Here is a 23,877-nt window from a genome sequence, read left to right as displayed (position 1 = left end):
GATTCCTCTATTATAAGCAATTTTTGATATTTTACGAGATTACTAAATTTGTTTTATAGTACTATATGATCAGTTTTTATAGCCCTAATCCATGCATGTATTATGAAATGCCTTTTAACACCAATCATCATTATCATCATCTTAGTCATTCTCATAACAATTTGAGCTTAGCTTTTGAGTGTAAATTGACAAAACTTCTACAATTGGCTGCCATCAACATAAACCTTACTCTTTTACCTGAGCTCTTGGAACCAGCCATGGGTGTGGCTCACATTGACATCACTCAAATGCCAACATGGTCCCACCTGGTGTTGACCTCTAGCCCAAATATCATGCGCACATCCCAAAGCAGGAGAAAGCAAAGTAGGATCATGGCAGGGCAGTTGCCAGGCAAACATTCCTTTTAAAATCAATGATAATTTATATCCACAGAATTGAGATTGCACCCATAAACCGTATTTATCAGACGTTATCACTAATAATTGATAGTACGCATGTTATCACAATATGTGAAAAGTTACGATATACTCACCCTAGAAGCTCAAATGATACAAAATGGTATGATAAGATCATATTTCAAACCCTGAAGATTATCATATCAGTTTTTCTTAATGATACTGAAAGCATTTTATGAAATAACAAAAATATGGCTACTCTACCTTGTATATAAGAATGGTATTGTCAGTATATTTTTAAGAGTTAAAATATGAAGAAAAGATTACCTCATGCAAGGTGCTGATAATGGTCCTGAGGGGAGGGGAGTTTACTTTTGCTCGACTAGCTACCTGGGGGATACAACCAGAGAAATCCCATTTAACATTTCATTTGAAAAATATTGGAAGTTCACAATCACTTTGCATGCTCTTTGTGATAAAATTGATGAACTAAATACAGGTGCCAAGATGACAAGATCAAATGGCATGAGAACCTCATCTAGCCTGATGTATCCAAATGGGAGGTCAGGGTCACTTTCATCGATCATCTGTTTCAATAGCTTTTCTAAATCTGTGCCTTTCATGCCATTGCCTGTCCAGCCCCACTCTTCAGCTAATTTTAACATTTCAGTAACATAATCCCCATCATGAAGCGGTCCAGTCCAAAGTGGACCCGACACCACCAGTGAACGGGAAACCTGAAAAACCCCCCAACAGAAGTTCATGAGGAATTCCAACAAATCGACAAAGAAGACCCATATACAACCAAAAAAAAAAAATCATTATATCAAATATCAACCTTAGCATATAAACACCATCACTTGAAAGTAATAGAAAGCTAATACCAACCATCAAAACACTAGTTCCACATTGCAAATCCAAAAAAACTAATAGCAATATCAAATTTGTTTTGGTTCGACCTATAGTCACATATAAAAATGCTGATGGGATAAATTTAGGAACACATTTCCCCCATGATCTGTTGAAGGAAAGGGATAATGTGCAACCAGTGTTTTAAATAGCGGTAGTGTGATGCGTAGTGTTCAACCCTCTATAGCGTGTAGCGTAAATATGTAGCGTGTAGCGTAAATATGTAGCGTGTAGCGTAAGCTACATGATACTTCTATTTTTTAATTTAACAATATGACAAATATAATAAATAGTGAAAAAAAAAAAAATAGGAAAAAAAATGCCTAAAAGATGATTCATTTTATCAATTATAAGCATGTTTAAAAAAGTTATTAGTTATCATTTATCAAAAGCCAATCCACATATAAGCCAAATCAAATAATTATCACATCAACAACTTTCTAAGCAAACCACTTTAATTAATAATGTCTAATTGAAACCACAAGTCACAATTATGAAAAGAAATAAAAATCCCATAGGTTAAAAGTATCAAGTACAATACAAGTGTCACATTCCTCAACATTAGAAACAAAGAAAATGTGGAAAAAATAATAAAAAATAAAATAGTAAAAAAATACATTGTAGCTTACGCTACAAACGCTACGCGCTACGTAGCTATAGCATACACTACAGGGAATTTATGCTATTTGAGACGCTATGTAGCGCTACGGCCACGCTACGCTATGTAGCGTACACTACCGCTACGCTACGGGCGCTATTTGAAACACTGTGTGCAACTACGAGTTGTCAATTATATCCTTTATAGAAATGGCAAACCAACTCAAGGAATTTATCACACAAGTATTCAAGACCAAAATGGTTCTATAGAAGAGGTTCATGCTTCCTTTGTTGAAGTAGGGGCAAATGATCTGATAGGAGATTTTACCAGAACTGATTTGGTGAAGTCCCCTATTTCACATATCGGAAAAAGGAATGATACGGCAGGTTCAAAACATAGGTGGTTCTACAATGCAAATCCTAAAATCCACCATTCTGCCCATTAGATAGGAGAGGTATTAGAGAGGAAAGCATTGTCATCAATAAGAAAATGCCCAAAGTAAATGTTCAGTTCAAGGGATTAGAGAGGAAAGTATTACCATCAATTAATTGTTTTCTTGATTTGAACTTGGTCATTAGTGACCTTTATTGATAAATGGAACGAGGGAATACATGAACCACTTTTCCATGTGCTTTTATATTAATTGTGATTGGAAACTCAGATGAATTAGTGAGTTATAGAGATTTCTTATGGAATCTCTTTTGTGCACTTGAGAAAAATAGGAATGGATATAACTGCTCAGATGGGTCATAAATAGTTGTTGTTCCATATTATTGAGTGCTTGAAATATTCCATGACCACCCTAGTGGGTTTAGGTAACTCGGGGTTAGTTAGTCATCCTGTGTGATATGAATTGACAAAGAGTTAGGATAGATTAATCTCCACCAATGGGCATCTAGTTGCCATCACCCTTCACATTTGGGAGTATGGATGTTCATATGTTTATTGGGACCTAGTTCTAAGCTCGAATTATATATTTATATTGGATGGTCACATCGTCTCCCAACCAAGAGTACTCGTCATGCTTGGATTGGATCGACTCGATCATACACCAGCTTAAACATGTCCTCTGACCAGATATTGCAAAGGGACTTCAGGGGGTCTTGATGTGGGACTTTGATACTCCTTTTGATGCTACATTAGAGACTGACATACAAATGTTATTGGGTTCTCATATTAAAATTCAGTTGAGGCCCAATATACTTCAAAAAGGAATCCACTTGTCGCTAGGGACTAAGATTAGTGGCTAGATCTCATCTTTTAAATACTTCATTAGGCTCAAAATAATTGGTTAGTATCATTAAATATTTTCAAAGAGTTTTATAAAGAATTTCAAGCGTTGGATCTTTTGTTTTCATTGTATAATTATTTTTTATCAAGCTTGATAGAAATATTGATGGCCAGATGTTAATGTCCATTTTATAGGATTGCATTGGGTTTTGGAGACTTGGACTGGATGCCATAATGATGTGGAAGGACCTAGGTCTATTTGGGTGTGTGGATTATGTAGGATGATGGACTTTTCATGTTGTAGTACATATTGAAGTCTGTAGGGTCATGAAGCCCCAAAACAGGTGCTACACAAGAAACCCTAGAGCTCCTACATATAGATCATGGTATTAAAAAGGGCAATGTAACGGCCGTAACGGCCAATTATGTAAATAGTAATGGGCAGGCCAGTTATGCAACACGGGCTTGTAATGATCGTTCTTTTAAATAAATAAATAAATAAAGGATGTAAGAGATCTATAATGAGTAGATACGTGGCCGTAATGGACTGACATGGGCCTGTAACAGTCCGAGATGGGGCCAATACAATTTCCTCCCTTTTTTTTTCCTTTTTTTTTTTTTTTTTTCTTTTTTTTACAGGGCTGTTACAGCCATAGTTATCATTATTGAATACCTTGATATAGATCCTATTCCCTTTGGGAATAGGAGATCCTCAAAACATCACCTCTCCCCCTCAGGTGGATGAGAGATCATCCCTTCTCATCCCTTCTCATTTTGGCGGTCCATATACTCAATGACTCTACAGACCCATAATGTAAATAATTGGTGAGTATAGTTCTATTTTTTATTGGGAATAGAAAAGGAATGACATCAACTCATCGCCTTCTCCGCCTATGTTGGGAGGTGGAGGCATTAAAATCTTGTGGCTTAAGGTTTGAACTAAAACCATTCAAATTATTATTTTCAATATTTTCGTATATCTAAATGGGGATTGATCCTAAATTATTAAAAACAAAGTTTTGAAAACTTTTTATGCTTGTCTTTTGAAAATCACAACAGTTACAGGTCATAGGCTCTTGATTTTAGTTACATAAAGCATGAAGCGAAGTTGCAGTGGATTTGGGTGCGGAAGCAGGGAAGTATTTGTTTTGAAATGTTAGCAAGTATAAAAAAAAATAATAAATAAATAAAACTAGGAAGTAGGAGCCGGAGCACAATTTTGAAGAGCAAATCAAAGTGGGAGCCACATGCGATTAGATTGATCATGCAACTAAACTCTTGGTAACATAATAACAAAACTAAATGGAAAAAGAAGTGAACGACAAAATTGCAAGTCTTCACCATTGGTGAACCTTACATTTGTCCAGTCCATCTCGTATATTGATAAGAAGTAGACCCACTTTCTTTAGCTTTTCAGGAGGTAATCTGGCACAACCGACTGATGGGAAGGATCCACCCAAACATAAGCACCTCCAACCCAAATACTAGAAGCACAAACAAAGTAGAAACAATAACTGGAATTTTTATTCATTACAAATGTCCTTGAGACCACTCATGTCAGGCCCTTAAATAGGCTTCTTAGATATACAAAGAAGGAATGTTCTTAATGTCATTGACAACTAATGACTTATTGCAAAAATAAAAGAGCAATCAACTAATGATTTTATTGCATGGATGGCTGATTGATTTTGCAGAGTTAGTTGCCTAATTAGGAGGCTAGGGCCTCTTATTGATGGGCCATTTGTGGGGCTTATGCTTGAGCCTAATGGGCTTGGGCTTAAGCCCAATTCATCCTGCACCACAATCTTGATCAAACAACCTTTAGGGTCATTTAGGAGCGTGAATTGATGTCAATCGATGCTAATTGGTGAGTTTGGGAGGAGTGTGTGTGATGTGAATTGGAATCCAATTCACATCAAATTTCACCAAAAGGCGCTTTAATCCAATTCACATCAAATTTCACCAAAAGGCGCTTTAAAAAAAAATTTTATAGCAAAAACTGTGTGATTTTATTTAACATTGATTCCTTTTTTAAACAAACCAAAAAAAAAAAAAAAAAAAAAAAAAAAAAAAGAGGTAACGGAATTTCATTAAAAGAGTGCTGAGATAGCACAAAAGCTACAAGCCTACAACTGGAGCAAAAAAGAAAAATTACAATCCTTAAAAGAAGATATGCAAGAGGCCTACTCCACTACAAGGAGTATAGTCTTAGAGGAGACCTCTCCCACCATTGAAGATTTATTCCGAAAGCATCTGCTATTTCTTTCTCCCTAGATTGCCCACAAGGTGGCTGGAAGAGTCAATCTCTAAAGAGGCTTCTTTTGCTTTCCAAACTCAACCCCATGGCAAACAGATTGAAGGGCTCCCATCAAGGCTGGCATAACCTAACCCACATCACATTGAAAAGCTTAAGGATATTATTCCACATCTTCCTAACAAAGGTGCAATGGATGAAGAGATGATCTGCAGATTCGGCACCCGACATGCACATCACATACACACTGGGAAGTAACATAGCTTCTTCTTCTTCTTTTTTTTGAAGGAGCCCCATAATGCCACACATTGGACGTGGATATAAGGGGCAACCTCTATCAAGGATTGAAGAGAATTGAAGAAAGACCAAACCAAGAATTGGCCCATTTTATCTTTAAGCCAAATGATAGTCCCTATAGACCCTTATTGGAAAGCAAGGTTTGAGGCAATGAAGAAGCATATGAATTCCTCCACTTCCTCGTTCAACACACTCCTTGTGCAAGGCGGGGTCCACACCACCTTATCAACCCTCCACGAATAGCATCTAGAAACCGGGATGTTCTCCTTTGTAGATAGGCAAGCTAACCCTAGGAAATCGGACTTGAGGGGGAAAGCCCCAAACCACATCCTCCTAGAAGTGAGTTCTTTCTCTATTACCAAGGGAGAAGCCCAGCCCTTTCCATAACTTGTCTTTTAGACTAGAAATCCCCTTCCATAAACAGGAAGCTTTGGACAATGAGAAATCTTTGATCCACTAACCTCCAACTTGGCATAAGGTGAAACTTTTTCTTGTCATCAATCACTTGCTACAAAAAGTCACGTCTTAGGCACTCCAAACTAGTCAGAAACAACTTTGGGCATTTAAAGAGGGACATGAAATAGAGAGGTAAGTTCGATAGCGTTGCCTTAATGAAGGTGAGATGACCTCTAAGGGATAAATGTCTACTTTTCCACTTGCATAGTTTCCTCTCAAACCTTTCCACAAGACCACAACAACATTCCATGATACTTAGCCGGCTTACTGATGCATAGAGGGAGCTCGAGGTAAGTAGAAGGTAGGGAGGCCGCTGGACAAGTAAAGAAACATGACATCCTTGCAATTTCTTTCTTGGACAAATGCACACCCAACATCTCACTCTTGACAATGTTGACTTTTAAGCCCGACACTGATTTAAAGCATAGAATGATCATCCTTAGTTTGTCCACCATATCCTCATCAGCTTCTCAAAAGAGGATTGTGTCATCTGCAAACTAAAGATGGGAGTTTGTGAGGCATGTCTTATTGACCCAAAAGCCACAGATGAGCCCAACCTCAACATCTTGCCTAAGGCCTCTACTATCACCATAAACAAGAAGGGTGAGAGGGGATCAGCTTGCCGAATTCCTCTTGATGGCTTAAATAAGCCTTTATGAGACCCGTTGATCAATGCCGAGAACCTAGCAGAGCTCACGCACTCCATCTAACCTCTCCATTTCATACTACAACCCAAACTCCCTAACAAATAATTTAACAATTTTCAGTTAACGTGGTCAAAGTCGATGCACTTATGGGCAATTAGAGAACTATCTAAGACCTTTCTTCCAACAATAAACACGTTATGGCCTTTTGATGTCACACTAACTAAATTTGCCTGAAATCTGGGGGTTAAAGTTATTTGCAATAATTTTACATAACCCCTCCCCCCCCCCCCCCCCCCAATCAGACTGATCACCTTGGAATCTTTTAAGCTATCCGCCCTTGTCACCTTTGGGATGATAACAATTAAGGAAGCCCCTAATATTGATGACAAGCAGCCCCTCAAGTTTTGATTACCACCAGGCTCCAATTACTATCGATTCGCAAGTCACAGTTACCTCTCTCACTCTCTCTTCCAAATACAGGGTGTCAAATATAATTTGGTGATTCCAACTACTGGATTCCAGTGGATTTTGATTATAGGCTATAAAACACAACTAGTGATTCTAATTCACATGGATTCTATGGTAATTGTCAATGCATATCAATGCATATCGAATATGAGTTACCAAACAACCCCTTAGGTTCATGGATAACAAAATGCCAGTATGTTTTCAACACTAGATCATTCCACTTACATGCTTAGATATGAGAAAAACCATGGAAATCCATGAAAATGGAAAAGGTTTTCCATCAATGTGACCTTTTCTATTGTTTGGATAGCAAAGAAAATAGTGGATTCCATAAAACAATCATTAGCCTTTTCCATTGTTAGGATTCTCTATAATAAGATACGAGGTGATTATTATCTAATAAATATGATACTTCCACTTGCTCTCCAAATAAGACCTACAAAAATGAAAATAATGTTTTAATTGTGTTCATGATAATAATCATTAGATAGTTATTAGTTTTTCTTCTCTTTTCCTTTGGATTCCACATATCCAAACATGCCCTAGCCTGTTTGTATTGGTGAAAACCGAAACGTGCATGTGGAAAACCAAACATCATGTCTAGGGCTTGTTTTGTTTTGCCCATTACCATAGTAATTTAAAGGAAATGAGCAATGATTACATATTACTTTACCTATCTCCTGACAACAACTACATTTGACCACAATGATAACACTTTTACATTGTTTGATTTATCAACGATAAAATTGTAATGATAATAATTTTTACATTACTTCATTCTCAAATCATCATTTTAAAAAAAAAAAAAAAAAAAGAAGAAAAAAGAAACTGATGTTGGTGCTTAGATGGAGATTTTTACAGTAATTAGATGAAAATGTGCAATGATTACAAATTATGTGTCTACTGAATACATCTGCATTTGACCAACTATTCCTGTATTTGGTTTGGAAGTGGTAAAATAGTAATGATGATACAATTACTTTACATCACCACTGAAATGGGCAGAAGAAACAGGCCCCCAAGGAAAAGGACGTGTGGACAAGAAACCACAATAACCTAAATGTTTTAGCACATGTGATTACTATGGAAATGTAAAGAGGTGAAAGAGTCAAGCAAGGAGAACTATTTCTCATAATTGTGGAAATGTAGATTTAACTGGTTTTAAAGTGGGAATGGAAACCACCATTTTTAAGGAATAGGTGGAACTGGAATTCAATTTCGACGCATAATTTTGTTTTCTCGAACAAAGGAAAACTTCATATCTATGGAAATCAATTTTGTTTCCATCGTTTTCCGGAGGATTCCACCATTCCAAAGAAAATGGAGTCGATTCTTACCTCGTAGTACATAAAATCGGCATTATGTGACAAATAAGCCCTTAACATATAATAAATCGGCATTATGTGACAAATAAGCCCTTAACATACAATCGTTTCATCAAATGAACAAGTTTAACAGACAATCATTTCATCAAATGAATAAGTTTTTATTAGAAAGGATCGAGAACTCTGGAAATGGTAACACAAAATTGCATACTCCAACTCCATGGCCCCTCTGCGAAGTCTCATCCTTTTGAGCTCCTTAACCATATTCTGATTTTCTATGTCCTAGCATAGCTTTCTTCAAAAAAGGTGTCCCTTACAATGCAAGAACTCTGAAATATTTCCAAACAGAAACTTGGTAACTTATTGTTGCCACAGCTAAAGATTTAGATGGTCCCCTGCAACCCTAATTACCTCCATCAATCAAAGAAGAGAAAAAAGTGAAGTACAAAAGTTGATCATTTTTTGTTGAAGATTAAGAAGATCAAGTATATTAGAACCATCCAACTGAATTGTCTCATAGAACACTTATAAAGCAAGTCGTTGACAAGAATTTAGAGATTTTTTCTTCTATTGGATATTTCAGTAGTAATTAGAAACTGACATCAACTATCTAGACATTATATTGTCTACTGTTATAACAGAAAAAGAAAAAATAAAATAAAAAATCCAAACCTCCCCATTGCTGCAAGGGCAAGAAATCTTCCCCAGTTCATGCCATGAAAATGCTTGAGAATTTCCACATAGGTTGCAGTAACTAATGAAACCATAGCAGCTGTAGAGAATGGGAGGGTATGATATAATATCATATAGAAAAAATACCAACTAAAATGAGCAGAGCAAGCTGTCAACTAAGACTTACCCATTGTCAGGAAGCTTCCCACGATTCACACGGAACATGACTCTGAAAACAGGTCCATGGTACGAATAATATGAGAAAAGTGGTGAAATGTGGAAGCCCAAAACAACAGCTTCCCGTAGAGCCCCACCTATAAGCATTCGCAAACCAACCTCATTCGAATATGGCATAGGCCGAACATATGCTCCATATGAAGCTAAAGAACTAGAGAAGAAAACATTTGTGCATGTCATAATAAGAATTAATAAAATAACTAGTTATCAAACAAAGCCATCAATAAAAGATTGTCATGACAAACAAACAGAGAATGAAATAACTCATTCACGCAAAAAGAGACTGCAAATAAATCCCTCTACACGTCTAAATGGATACGAATGTGCTACCTCTATTCCACACTTCTTTTGAGTATAAATTCCATAAAATATTTGAGAAACATGGAGAGAGAAGGTGATAGCGGACAACCGACTAGCGCACCAAAAGCTCCAAAGCTGATGGGGAAGGACCAATTTATCCATATATGCAAGCTCTCCCAAACAAACCCAAGTGAGACTTTCCTGTGGGCAACCCCCGCTTTGCACGGATCCCCAAATCACACGGTCCCATAGTGGACCTACCTCGTGGCCATTCTGCATATCACAACCCTACCTCATGGGCCACCCCACCCCAACATGGAGATACCGGTGCATCCTTGGAATCACACAAAGATGCCCCCGCATTAGAAGGTAAATGAGAACAAAGTGCAATGGTGAAAATGTTGCCATTATATCAATAATTAGAACATTGAAAGACATGTTTTAGCATTCTTATGTTTGCTCCACTAGTTAAATGGACACCTATTTACTCATGTTTCTTGAAAAATGGAAGAAAAAGCCCATTCCTTAGGAAAAACCCGGCTACAAAAAGAGAAAAGGGCTGGAATCGACACATTGATTCTTTTTTAGTTTCGGGCTTCCTCGGATTCTGCATGAACTGGCTCACAACACCCACTGCAAATGCGATGTCTAGCCTGGTAATGGTGAGGTATATCAGTCTACCCACCAACTGACGATACATACGCTTATCCTCCTGTTTATCCCCGACGTCTACTCTCAGCTTCAGATTTGCTTCTATCGGCGCTTCCCGCATATTCCAAATCCAGAAGAGCATTGTTGAACACAGACAAGGCCAACAATAAATCTCCCTTTATTAGACCAAGCTGAAGTCCTTTTGGGATGAACTGGCATCTTACAATGATATTCCTCCTTGTACCTATCGAGCCACTGTCTCTTCAAGGGGGGGGGGGGTAGTTTACAAGTGTGAAATCTCACATCAATTTATTAACAGTGCATGTAGAGACTAATTTCAGCCATGTTTGTGTGACAGAATGTTGGGCAGTCAAGGAACAACAGGTTCATTTGTTTTCTTTCTTTTATCTTTATCTTTTTTAAAGATGGAACAACATGTTCATAGGTTGACCATAGCTGAAATGAGGATGTTGAGATGGGCAAGCGGCAAGCAAGGATAATTTAGGAGTTGCACCAATAGGTAATAAGATGAGGGAAGTAGACTCAGCTGGTTTGACCATGTGCAATAGAGAACAAGATTTGCACCAATTAGGAGTGGTTGGTTCAAGTTGAAGGCTCTAAAAGGCAAGGGGAGGGCCCAAAAGGATGTGGGTGGAGATAGTAAGAAAAGAGTTTAACTGAGGATATGGTCCTTGATCGAGTGGAATGGCGGAACAAGATTCTTGTAGCTGCTTGTTGGGATAAGGGTTAGATGGTGATGATTCAGAGAGTTATTCCTTTCTTAGTATTTCTCCTTTATATAGTGCCATACAATATTCCGCTTGATAAATAAACAAAAACATATTGGCATAAAATTAAAAAAAATAAAAAATAAATAAAAAATAAAAAGAAGAAGAAGAAGCATAGGTTAAACTTGTTATTTTTTATATATTGGTAACAGAAAAGCCTGTTAATAATGGAGCAAGAACCCAAAGGTTAAGCATTTTGTTTATAACTTATACATATAATTAAAACAATAGCAATCAAATGTGTGTTTCTCTCTCTTCGAAGGATTCAATTTAAGACATACATCCATGCTCGCTTGTTTTGTTCTTTCTTTTCAAAGGATTCAATTTAAGACACACATGCACACACAGGATACAATAGAACATCATCCATACATCATCATCATCCTAGCTATTTTGGGTTGGTTATGCGAATCTTGTTTTGGCAATCATTCCTATTTGAGACCCAATCCTCAGTAAGTGGACTCATTGTCACTTGTATCCTTTCTAATCTTCCCAAACATCCGTCTTAAGATCCACATCTCTGAATTGCTCATTTTGTGCTCTTTTTTGCCTCCTTATTGCCCAATAATCTGCCCCATATAGCATAGTCATTTGAATAACAATCTGATAAAAATTTCCCTTAAGTTCCATTGGCATATGTAAGCACATCTCCACTTCAACCACCTAGTTCTAAAACTAATGGAAACATATCTCTCCATCCTTTCATTTTTTTATTTTATTTTATTTTATTTTATTTTTATTATTTTTATTATTATTTTATTATTTATTTATTTTTGTGGGGGGATATTCCCAAGGGGCTCAGATCAGGACTTGATTTACCCTTATCAAGGCCCAATGATTGACCAGGCCAATCTACAACACATAGTGCTTCATTACAAGTGTCTACTTCAGTAACTCAGTCTTCTCTAGCCCATAGAAAATCAGTCACAGATTTACTTTTGCACAAAAGAGGTGATATAAGTTTTCAAGGAAGAGATTGAATCTTAGACACCTAATTACATAGTTTGATCCATCGTCTATTACTTACATTTCCTCACTACCCCATTTAGGTACTCATTACATTTCCTCACTAGCCCATTTAGGTACTCATACTTCTGCACATCATGCTTCATAGCATACAACCGATATGTGTTCCCTAATTTTCTTATCACAAAATATGTTTTGGTAGGGACAAGGTTGGGATTGCAGATGCTTCCTTTCATCAGTTGCGAAAAAAGGAAATATAGATGTCTTGCATAATCTCTCGTTACTCTCTATTCTTCATGTTCTCAACTTCGCAACTAACTTGCTTTTAGACAGTAGTATTACACAAAAGCTTGAATTATAGTGATGCAGGACATAATGATCTAATCTAATATGATGCCATGAAATTAAAAAATAAATTAACTAGAGAAATGGAACGGAAAAATAAAGCTAATTTACCATAAATTCATAAATTTCATATACATGACATGTTCAAATGCAAGCCTATGACAGTCCCGCAATGCGAATCTCATAAATCACTAATTAACCATGACCTATGGGAGATAGAACCCCCATCCTAGCATAGGGTTAAATCTGAATTCAATGAAAATCATGTGTCTTGTACAAGTTTGACGTGTTAGGGCGGTTTAAAGGCTAGGGAATGTGGGAAATGGGTTTGGGGTATCTAGGCCTAGAGGAATTAAGGTTGAAACATTAGGGTTGAGGTTTTGGGAGGTTTCGGGTTGTGATTTTAGATTTTAGGTTAAGGGTTTTAGGACTTAGGGTTTTTAGAATTGGAAATTTGGGTTTCACATTGTGGGAATTAGGTTAAGGGTTTTGGGACTTTGGGTTTCTAGAATTGGAAATTTTAGGTTAAGGGTTTTAAGACTTAGGGTTTCTAGAATTGGAAATTTGGGTTTCATGTTGTGGGAATTAGGGATTTATGATTCGGACAAGGGATTTTCAAATTTTAGGAATTTAGGTTTGGACAAATTGGGGATTTTGAAAATTAAGATTTGTGGATTAGGGTTTGGAATTCTAGAATCTAAGTTAGGATTTTAGAATTAGGATTGAAATAAGGGACAATGAATAGAGGGGAATGGAGGTGAGGAAGCAAGAGGGAGAAGGAGGAAAGGAACTGTTCATACGTACAACCCCATGTGTCCGTACGGCCATACGGACACCGGTTTGGGTCCGGGGTAGTTTGGGTTGGGGTGGATGGGTTAGGGTTTGGTTGGGTATGGATTTGGATGTGGGTTCTTTAGAGGCAAAAGAAAGATCAAAGAAGAGAGATTGGAGAAAATAGGGGAAAATAAAAGAAAAGAGAAGAAGGAAGATAATACCTTGTTGAGAAGAGAGAAAAATAGAAAAAATAACGAGGAAATTGCTCCCCGTGGTTTCGCAACACCAATTCAATCACATGACGATTTTTCTTTTTTTTTTTTTTTTTTTTTATAATATCATAATTCATAAACGACCTTTTACAAAAAGACACTCTCAAATAAGATTCTCAACATAAAGATGCTTAATGAATTAAAAGTTGTTCCTAACTCCCTAATCTCAACATAAATATGAGAGATACCAAAAAAAACGAAACATGTAGATAAACAAAACTAAACTATTTCGTGACCCATGGAGGTCTACGATCAAGATGTCCAATGATGATGATCCAATAGTCCAATCATCATGTCTACTCGATTCAACGATTAGATGTGTCCATCAAGTTCCTATATGCAGCCCACGCGCATCTTCTCAGTGTGGGGTCCTCAAAGATACACGAACATGCACGTGAGGTCTTCAACGTAACTAAGAATGTGAATTGGGCCAAGTGGGCCTCATGTAATGGTTGTCTAGCCATAAGAAGACTGCCTCAGCCCTCCTCTAGTATGTTTGCTTGGATGTCCTCATCATATAGTGTCACTTTCTTTCCTTCCAATTGTGTCTAAGGACTTGAAGACAAGGAGGACGATTGGAAGTGGTTGTGAGGCAGGCGATCTGAACCTCCTAGTTCCTGCTACTTGTGTCCTACAAGCTCTTCAATCTAGTAGAAGTGGTAATGATGATCAATTTATGCATGGGCATAATCAGCTTGGTTGTCTATCTTTTCAATCTCTAAGACTCTTATTTTCAGAATAATTTGTTTCATGCCTGTCTCTGAATTTCAGTCTGAATTTTGTGCATTATCAAAACATAATCACACTTCATTTTTACCTAATAATATAGAAATATTCTTCATTTACTCTATAGTTCATACTGATGTCTGGGGTCCCTCCCTGACCCTATCTTCCATTGGGTACCGCTACTTGATTTATTAATAACTATTCACGAAGCACATGTATCTATCTTATGAGGTTTAAGGATGAAGGCTATTTTAACCTTTGAAACCTGTCATAAGATGTCATGATCCAGTTTGAAAAATAAAAAAATAAAAAATAAAAATTCTTAGGTTGGATAAAGGTGGAGAATATTTCAATGATGAACACCAATCCTACCTTATACAGAACACCTAAAAAGTTGCTAATGCACTCTGCAAAATGGTGTTTCTGAGTGGAAAAACAGATCTTCTGGAGGTCAATAGAGATCTTCTTCTTATAAATCCTATGCCATCTCCGTCTTAAACTATAAAACTCCTTTTCAGCTTCATCATTTGGGTGTGTTTGTTATCTTCTCGTTTTAGACCCTAATGGATCTAAGTTGGATGCTAAGGATGTGAAGTGTGTGTTTCTTGGTACCCTTGTAGTCAGAGGGGTACAAATGCTACCAACCATACACTAGGAAGAAGTTCATATTGATGGATATTACCTTTTTGGAGTCTGTTCCTTTTTTTTTTCTGCCTCTATTCACGGGTAGAGTATTGTAGAAGAAAGGCCCTTTGTCCCACTTCTGCTGCAAATTCCTGATCTTTAGAGAAAGGAAAGAAGGTAATGATAGCCGTTGGAACTCCACACTAATCAACCTCTTCAAACCCAGGTAATTTGATTGATCTGGTTATGAATCCAGTCAATCCTCCTGTTGACGATGGTAGAGAATATGATCGACCATTGCCTTAAAGTACTCGTATTCACAGGCCTCAAAGTATCTTGAGTCTTATTGTTGAGGGAGATTGACAGTTCTACCACAGATACAGTTACTAATTTTGTCTCTTGTAAGTCCATGCCCGCTTCATATTGTGGCTATGTTTCCTTGTTATCTTCTTCTCTCATCCATTGTAGTGTTGTGGAAGTTCTTGCTCACCCTAAGTGGAAAGAAGCCATGCATGAGGAGATCAACACCTTAGAGAAGAACTGTACTTGGGAAATAGTAGATCTCCCTAAATGAAAAAGTCCCATGAGTTGTAAGTGGATTTATAATATGAAACACAAGGTTGATGAGTCAGTGGACAGACATAAAGCAAGATTTTTATTCATTATTATTATTATTTTGTGACTGGATAGAAGGCAAGATTGGTAGCCAAAAGGTTTACATTTTACCTGGACGAAGAATTTATTATGAAGAGACTTTTGCTCTAGTGGCAAAAATGAATTCTATCCATGTTATCCTTTTTCTTGCTGCCAATATGTCATGGGCTAATGGCCCTCATATGCAGCATCTACGACAAATACACCCATCTTTATTGTATGCGTAGATGATAGTGTTTTATCAAGCAAAAGCCTAGAAGAAATTTTGTTGCTCAAGGAGTATTTAGCAAAACTCATTTGATATTAAGGAGTCCAGTTGATTGAAGTATTTTCTCAGCATTGAAGTGGCAAGCTCAAAAACATAATCTTCACCTTCTAGCAAAAATATCTGTTGATCTTCTTACTGGAAGTCAAACTTGAGACTAAACCTACTGATATTCCTATAAAGCAAAATCACAGGCTTGGTGAACAGGGTGGTGAACCTCCCAGGTATGTGGGGATGTTTCAAAGGTTAATTGGCAGTTTAAAATATATTTACTTTAGTTGTCCTGAAATCAAATATGCAGTGGGAGTGATAAGTCAGTTTATGCACTCTCCCTATGTGACTGGAGGTTACTTGGTGATGAGGACATCACTTTACGTACACCTTTGCGTACATATCAGAGGAGGAGATGGGCCGCACCGATTTCTCTGTGGCTAGGTGAGTACCCATGATCATGTTGAGGACCTCATGTGCATGTGCAAGCATCTAGAAGACTCCACACTGGGAAGATGCACATGGGTTGCTTTAGGGAGTGATTTGGACCGTCAGATTCGATGGACGTGACGATCGAGCCATTAGATCACATGGAACACATGATCGGAACATTGCTCGTAGATCATTTTCACCATTATTGGACATTATTATCTTTTAAGATTTAGTTTATGATTGATTTATGTTGTGGACATCTGCGATTTAATTTGATTTTTCGTTAGACTAGGGTTATTTTAGTCAAAATTCATGAGACACGGTTTAAATTGTAATTTTAAAAAGTTCTTGAGGCTATAAAGGGGGAGGGGGGGAGAGGCGCCTCGCATTACTTGGGTTTTTGAGAGAGAGAGAGAGAGAGAGAGAGAGAGAGAGAGATCCTTGCTTCATTCTCCCATCTTCATGTGATTTGAGGGTGACTTCCATGTGAATAGGAAGGAAGATTGGTGCAAAGTTGATCTTCATCAACGGAAGTGCGAGGCCTCCTTTTACCCCCCACACTAACATCTCTTCATCAACAATCAAGGTATTCTTTCAAGTTCTTCAATCTTTCTTCCCCTTCATCCCAAACCATCAACATCCTCCCGATCTCCATCCCTTATACATCCATCAACAAGTCAAACCCTAGAAACCCAAAACCCCATCTACCTAACCCACACGTGTGAGGGTATATCCACACGTGTGAACCCATAGGGTTGGTCATATGGCCCCACTCTTGTTCCTTTGGCTTTCCACTACCCAAACAACAAAACTGTACTCTTTCTTGTCCAAACCCTAACCTAAACCTAAAAATCACCAAATCCCCAATTTTCCCAAAACCCTAATTCTTCACATTCTTTAATTAAAACTAAATCCCTACATTCCCTCCATCCAAAACCCTAATTCCTTTATCCCAGTACCTAAACCCCTTAACCCCTTTAACCAATTTACCCCATTATCGATAATTATAAGTTTTTCCCCAATTTCCCTAAACCCTAATTTCACCCTAGGTAATATTAGGCCTTTCCCTTTGGAAATAGGCTTATCCTATACTATTTGGATGTCCCTACATCCATTAGATCCTAATTTCTCTAATTTAATGATTTTGTAGGATGATGCTTGGTAACCTAGGTTTGAATTATGCATGATCTTCTCTTGGGATTTTGGTAGCTGTGATAATGGTAGCAAGTTTGTGATTTTTATTAATTAATTTAATTTTGCTGGTTGATCTCATTATCAACGTTGGTTCATGCATCGGTCCTACATCAAATTTGTGATTTTTATTAATTAATTTAATTTTGTTGGTTCGTGCATCGGTCCTGTGTGTGTGTGTGTGTGTGTGTGTGTTTGTGTGTGTGTACCGTGAGGTGTCAATTAAATCCACTTTGACAATCATGCATGCCTTCCCTCGTTTGGCCATAGGCCTAAAAAATCAGGGCAATCAATGACTCGAGCAGGGCACAAAAATAGGAACAATTTGGCAAGGATGCCCACCCTTGATTCTCGTTGGGCCCAACCCAGAATGGCTTGATTTTTAAGGCATCATCTAGGGCAAACGTTTCATTTCAATGGATTGGATTGCATATGCACAAGGCTCAATGGGCCCCACTATGCATAGATGGGAGCTTTCCAAGCTATGCTCAAACTCTATATGCATAGATAGATAGAAAGAAGAAGAAGAAAGACTAAGAGCAAGGCTCAACAGTCCTCTAGCCTTTATGCTAGAGACCAAACAACCCTCAACCCTCTTCTATCATAGGAAAAACAGTCAACAACCCTTGCTGAAGAAAATCTCATGAAAAGAAAAGATAGGATTTTGGCATCAAACGGGAGGAGTTTGTGGTTAATTGTACTAGTGAGAGTGATATACATTTAGTGAAGAATCCAGCATATCACTCCAGGACAAAGCACATTGACCATTGACTTGCATATCATTGGATATGGGATGTGTTGGAGCAGGGTTGGAGCTGAAGAAAATTCATACAAATAATCCATCAGATAAGATGGCGAAGGCATTGCCAAAAGGCAAGGTTGAGCTTTGCCAAGCCGTGATGGTGCTTGATGGATCAGCATTGAGTTTGTTGGGTTGATCGCTATGCAAGGTTGTGGCCTCCATGAGTTTGGAGGGAGAGATTATTAGGTATGGTCCATCCTCATGCATGAGCCACTCACTTTGAGATGGGTGGAGTACTTGAGTCATGTGTTATGTTCTTCACGTGTGTCTCTACATGTGTGAGGTTCTTACATAAGAAGTGAGAGAGAGTTGTAAAGAGGGGTGTGTGTGAGAGAAAAGAAAAGAAAACTTAGAGAGACTTGTTTTTCCTCTTGCATTAGGAGAGACTCTAGAAAGGGGTTTTCTGTATGCATGGGAAGAAGATCCTCAAGCTAGGCTCGAGAGAAAGCTTGTAATCCTCAAACATTGCATAGTGGATTCTTCCTTGACAACTCCATGGTTTTTTCTTCTCGGATTGAGAAGATTTTCCAAGTAAAATCAGTGTGCATCTCTTTCTCTTTTTATCCTTTAATTTTCTTTCCATATTACACTCGTTATTATGCTTGTTGGGGTTTTGTGGGTTGGTTGTACAAACAATGCACCCTATATGTTTGTAGAAATTCCTAAGTGATTTACATAGATGGAAAGAGTCCCATATCTTCCCAACAAAGGTAGTAGTATCAAAGCTTTGGTTGTTTATTAGGGCTTTGTTTGCATAAATAAAGATGAAAATTTTTACACTAAGGATGATTAGTCTCAATGGAAACAATTGGTTGATATAGAAGGCCAAGATGGAAGATGTGTTCTATTGTAGAGACTTGTATGCACACATTGAAGGAAAGAAGCCTAAAACCATGATAGAAGATGGATGTAAGAGGTTAGATAAAAAGGTTATCAGAACGATATGAGAATGGTTAGATGAGGTGGTGTTCCATCATGTGTTGAATGAATCCACGACACAATTCTATGGAAAAAATTACATGATTTGTATGAGAGGAAGAGGGGGGCAAATAGAGCATTCTTCATTAAGCAACTTGTGAACCTCATCTAAATGAGATGCATAGTATCGTGAACCAATTGGCATCTATGAAGATGATCTTAGATACTGAGTTGCAAGCATTGTTGTTGCTTAGCTCACTACCGACAAATTGGGGGACATTGGTGGTTTCCTTGAGCAAATCGGCGCCCGATTGGAAATTAACCATGAGTCATGTAACAAGTAGCTTGTTAAATAAAGAAACAAGTAAAAAAAAAAAAAAAAAAAAAAAAAACACTAGTGTTTTAAGTCACAAGTTTTAGCAAGTGAAGAGAGGTAGAACTTCCTATAGAGAGAAAAATGTTGAAGAAAAGTTTAATCCGAGATCAAAGTTAAGAAGCAAGATTTTATGTGACACTATTGTGAGAAGATCGGGCACATAAAGAGTCAACGACAATTTTTGAAGAGAGACAAGAACGAAGGAAAAGTAAAAGAAAAACGTTGAGAGATGGCTGCCACGTTGACCAGTGATAACACTCTACTTGTAGCAGAATAGAATGAAAATTGTCCATATTTGGCAAACCTCGACATGAATTGAATTGTTGATTGGGAGCCTCATATCATGCTATACCATGTAAAATCTCCTACAAGTTGGGAAACTTTGGTGTTTGTCCATGGTGGAAACGAAGGAATGTTTCAAATTGTTGACATTGGTAGCATATGTATAGAAATAAGCACCGAAGCCAAGCTAATGCTAAAGTACAACATGTGCCGGATTTGCATATAAATCTCATATCCATGGGAAAGTTGGATGATGGTTATACTACCATCTTTGTAGAGGCAAGGTGGAAGATTACTAAAGGTGTACTTGTGGTGGCGAGAGGCAATGAGTGTGGCACTTCATACTACATGAAGGGGTGTTCATATAAGGGGGAGCTATATGACACGACCGAAAGCACCTTAACGGACCCATGACATAAGAGACTTGGCCACACAAGTGAGAAGAGAATGGAGGTCTTGGCGAAGAAGAACATTCTTTCCAAACATCAAAGGTACGCATTTAAATTCATGTGATGATTGTTTATTTGGAAAGCAATATAGAATCTCTTTTGTAAGGAATAACTCTAGCCAAGCAACAAATATCATAAATAGTATTTAGTCATGTGTGTTGTCCCACAAAAACTGTTATGGTTAGTGGTGCCTCTTATTTTATCACCTTTATTGATGATGTATCTAGAAAAGTATGGCCTACACTATGAAAAATAAGAATGATGTGTTTGATATCTTTAAAAAGTTTCATATTTCAGTTGAAAGGGAAGCAAGAAAGCTTTTGAAGTGTTTGAGGACGGACAATGGTGGTGAATACACCTCCAAGGCATTTGAAGAGTACTGAGAAGCATAAGATACGGCTGAGAAGACCACTCTACGTACTCCTCCACAAAATGATATTGCCGAGCACATGAACCAGATTATAATGGAAAGAGTTCAATGTTTGTTATCCTAATCGAGATTGCCTAAATTATTTTGGGGTGAAGCAATGAGAACGGCATGCTATTTGACAAATTTGTCTCCATCGACACCATTGCAAGGACTAATCCTTGAACAAATTTGGAGAAGGAAAGATGTCAGCTACAACACCTATGGGTATTTGGATGCAAAGCCTTCATGCATATTCCTAAAGAATTAAGATCCAATTTAGATGACAATGTCGTGCCATGTATTTTCTTAGGTTATGTGGGCGAAGAGTTTGGTTATAGGTCATGGAATCCAAATGATGGAAAGGTGTGTAGAAGCCAACATGTGGTCTTTAGAGAGGACCAAACCTTTGAAGACTTTGATGAATCTATCTGGTAGAAGGTTGCTGGTGAGTGGGTAAATCGAGTTGTAGCCGTTCCCCATGAGCATCATGATGATGGGGATGCAAGCATTTCATATGAACAAGATGGTGGAAATGAAGAGCAATATGAAGAAGAAGAAGCACATAGTGAAGATGAGTTTGAGCATGTCCATGATGATGAAGATCATGGCAATGAGATGGGGCAACCTCCTCTTGATGAGTTGGCTATGTTAGAGCCAAAAAGGAGTTCAAGGGTACCTAAGCCATCAACTAGGTATCCTAGTTCAGAACATATGATGATGGCAGATTGTGGTAAGTCGGAAAGCTATGAAGAAGCCCGAGTTGATGCTCATAAGCATGAGTGGAAGAAAGCAATGCAAGAGGAGATAAATTCCTTGCATAAGAATGACACCTATGAGTTGGTGAAAAGACCAAAGGGTAGAATACCATTGAAGATTAAATGAGTCTATAAGTTGAAAGACGAAAATTGGCAAAAACGTTATAAAGCAAGGTTGGTTGTAAAAGGCTATAGACAAAAAAAAGGGTGTTGATTTTGATGAGATATTTTCGCCCATAGTGAAGATGTCACCAATTTGTGTGGTGTTGGGTCTTGCAGTGAGCTTAAATCTAGAGTTGGAACAACTAGATGTTAAGACAACATTCCTCCATGGTGACTTGAAGGAGGAAATCTACATGGAATAACCAGATGACTTCAAGGTAGAATGTGAGGACATGATTTGTAAGTTAAAGAAGAGTTTGTATGGGTTGAAGCAAGTACCAAGGCACTGGTATAAGAAGTTTCACTCATTCATGGTAGATCATGGATAGCATAGATCTTTGGCGGATCATTGCGTACTAAGTTCTCCAAAGGTAATTTCATCATCCTTTGTCTTTTATGTAGATGATATATTGATTGTAGGGCAAGAGATGTACTTGATTGACAGGTTAAAGAAAGATTTGAACAAGTCTTTTGCTATGAAAGACTAAGGATTAGCCAATCAAATCTTGGGAATGTGGATCTCTCAAGATAGAGAGGCCATAAAGTTAAATTTTTCATAAGAGAAGTATATTGAGAAGTTGTTGGATTGCTTTAAGATGCGAAGGCAGTCGTAACACCTCTTGCAGTCTGCAAGATACTTCAAATTGAGTTCTAGTCAAAGCCCTTCAAATGAGAAGGAGAGGAAAGAAATGGAAGTTGCTCCTTATGCATCGGTAGTGGGGAGCTTGATGTATGTTATGGTTGTACTATACCCGACATCAATGTTTGAGTTGTCGGTATCGTTACAAGTTTTGCTGGCCAGGGATAAAGATATAATATCGTTATCGCCAATAACTGGAAATTCGGAGAAAAATATGATAACAGTGAAATTTTTTCATGAAACTTCAAGACATGCCTAAATACACATATTTGCACATTTAGAAATTAAAAATTTGTAAAAAAATGCATTAAATAATAAATTTTCATTTAATGGGGCCCAAAAAAGCATACATTTCCATAAGAAATTACTCTAATAATAACCAAAATAAATTTATCTTAAGTTTCAAGTTGACCACACCATATGAAACAGTGGTAATAATAATTTCCACCATTGAAATTTTCATAGGGCCCAGTGATGTTTATTTGTCATCCAAACTGTTCATAAGATCACAGGGACATGGTTGAATAAAAAATGGAAATATCATGTTGGTACAAAACTTTTGTGGCCCCCGAGAATTTTTCAATGGTAAACATTCAATTCACACAGTTTCATGTGGTGTAGTCCACCCAAGCTTTGGATATGCTTCATTTTTTGGCTTGTGCATTAAAATCATCTAATAAAATGGATGGACTGAGTTGGATCAAATACACAATTACTATGGGCCCACATTTTACTTAGTGTGCAATTCACTTCGTTCCGGCGCAGTCCGGAAGCGAATTGGCAGGTGCACCTCATACCAGCTATTGACGTCAGCAAGTGATATGTGTTTGATCATGAGGTGTGTGTTATATCCAAACCGTTAATCCGTTTGAAGAGCTCGCCTTAAGCCTTTAGACGAAAAATAAGACAGATATAACTATTAAGTGGACCACACTGCAAAAACGAGTGGGGGATTGAACGTCTACCATTGAAACTCTTTTTGAGGTCACAGAAGTTTTATATCAATATGAAAATTGTTTTTCCACTTCATTAAGATATTTGTGTTTTTAAGAACAAATTGGATGCAAAATAAACGTTATGGTGGGCCCTACAAATTGTTTAACGGTGAAAATCATTATCTATGCTACTATCTATGGTGCGGTCCATATAATCTTTGGATATGATTCATTTTTTGGATAATGCTCTAAAATGAACTCTAAAAACAGATGAACGGTGTCGATATAATAAATACATCACTGTGGGGCCAACGTAACTTTGATCTCCTTTGAACCGTTCGTACAACTCGGAGCTCGAGGAGCATTAGTGCTCATCTTCGCACGACACGTACCTACAGTAGCTATAGACATCATTTAATATGCCTTACTTTTTATATAGTATTTTAAAATGATATGAAAAAATGGATGGACGGTGTGGATAACAATAATACATCACGGTGGCCCTGAAAAATGAACCAGATTCAAATCTTCAATGGACCACACCACAGGAAACTTTGTGAATTGAACGCATATCATTAAAAACTTCTTGGTGGCCACAGAAATTTTGAATCAAGCTGATATTTATTTTAACCCTTCATCCATGCCTTTTTATATTTACAAAAAGGTTTGATGACAAATAAAC

At 37.5% G+C, this 23,877-nt stretch overlaps 1 protein-coding gene across 3 annotated transcripts in view; it reads right to left on the bottom strand.

Annotated features, from left to right (window-relative positions):
- Window positions 1-23,877, bottom strand: part of LOC131223808 (tRNA (guanine(26)-N(2))-dimethyltransferase) — a 44,724-nt gene that overhangs the window by 1,310 nt on the left and 19,537 nt on the right. The window contains exons 3-6 of one of the 3 annotated variants that reach the window (XM_058219319.1): window positions 9,439-9,565; window positions 9,252-9,351; window positions 929-1,132; window positions 723-785 (exon numbers count right to left, since the gene is read on the bottom strand). In XM_058219319.1, coding sequence (XP_058075302.1) covers window positions 723-785; window positions 929-1,132; window positions 9,252-9,351; window positions 9,439-9,565 — 494 coding nt within the window. Of the gene's footprint in view, window positions 1-722; window positions 786-928; window positions 1,133-9,251; window positions 9,352-9,438; window positions 9,640-23,877 lie in introns of all 3 variants that reach the window. The other 2 variants (XM_058219320.1, XM_058219318.1) reach the window with 2 other exon arrangements.

Source organism: Magnolia sinica, chromosome 13, assembly GCF_029962835.1.
Source record: "Magnolia sinica isolate HGM2019 chromosome 13, MsV1, whole genome shotgun sequence".
NCBI lineage: Eukaryota > Viridiplantae > Streptophyta > Magnoliopsida > Magnoliales > Magnoliaceae > Magnolia > Magnolia sinica.
Note: the sequence above shows the minus strand (reverse complement) of the source record. Positions and strands in the feature narration are given on the sequence as shown.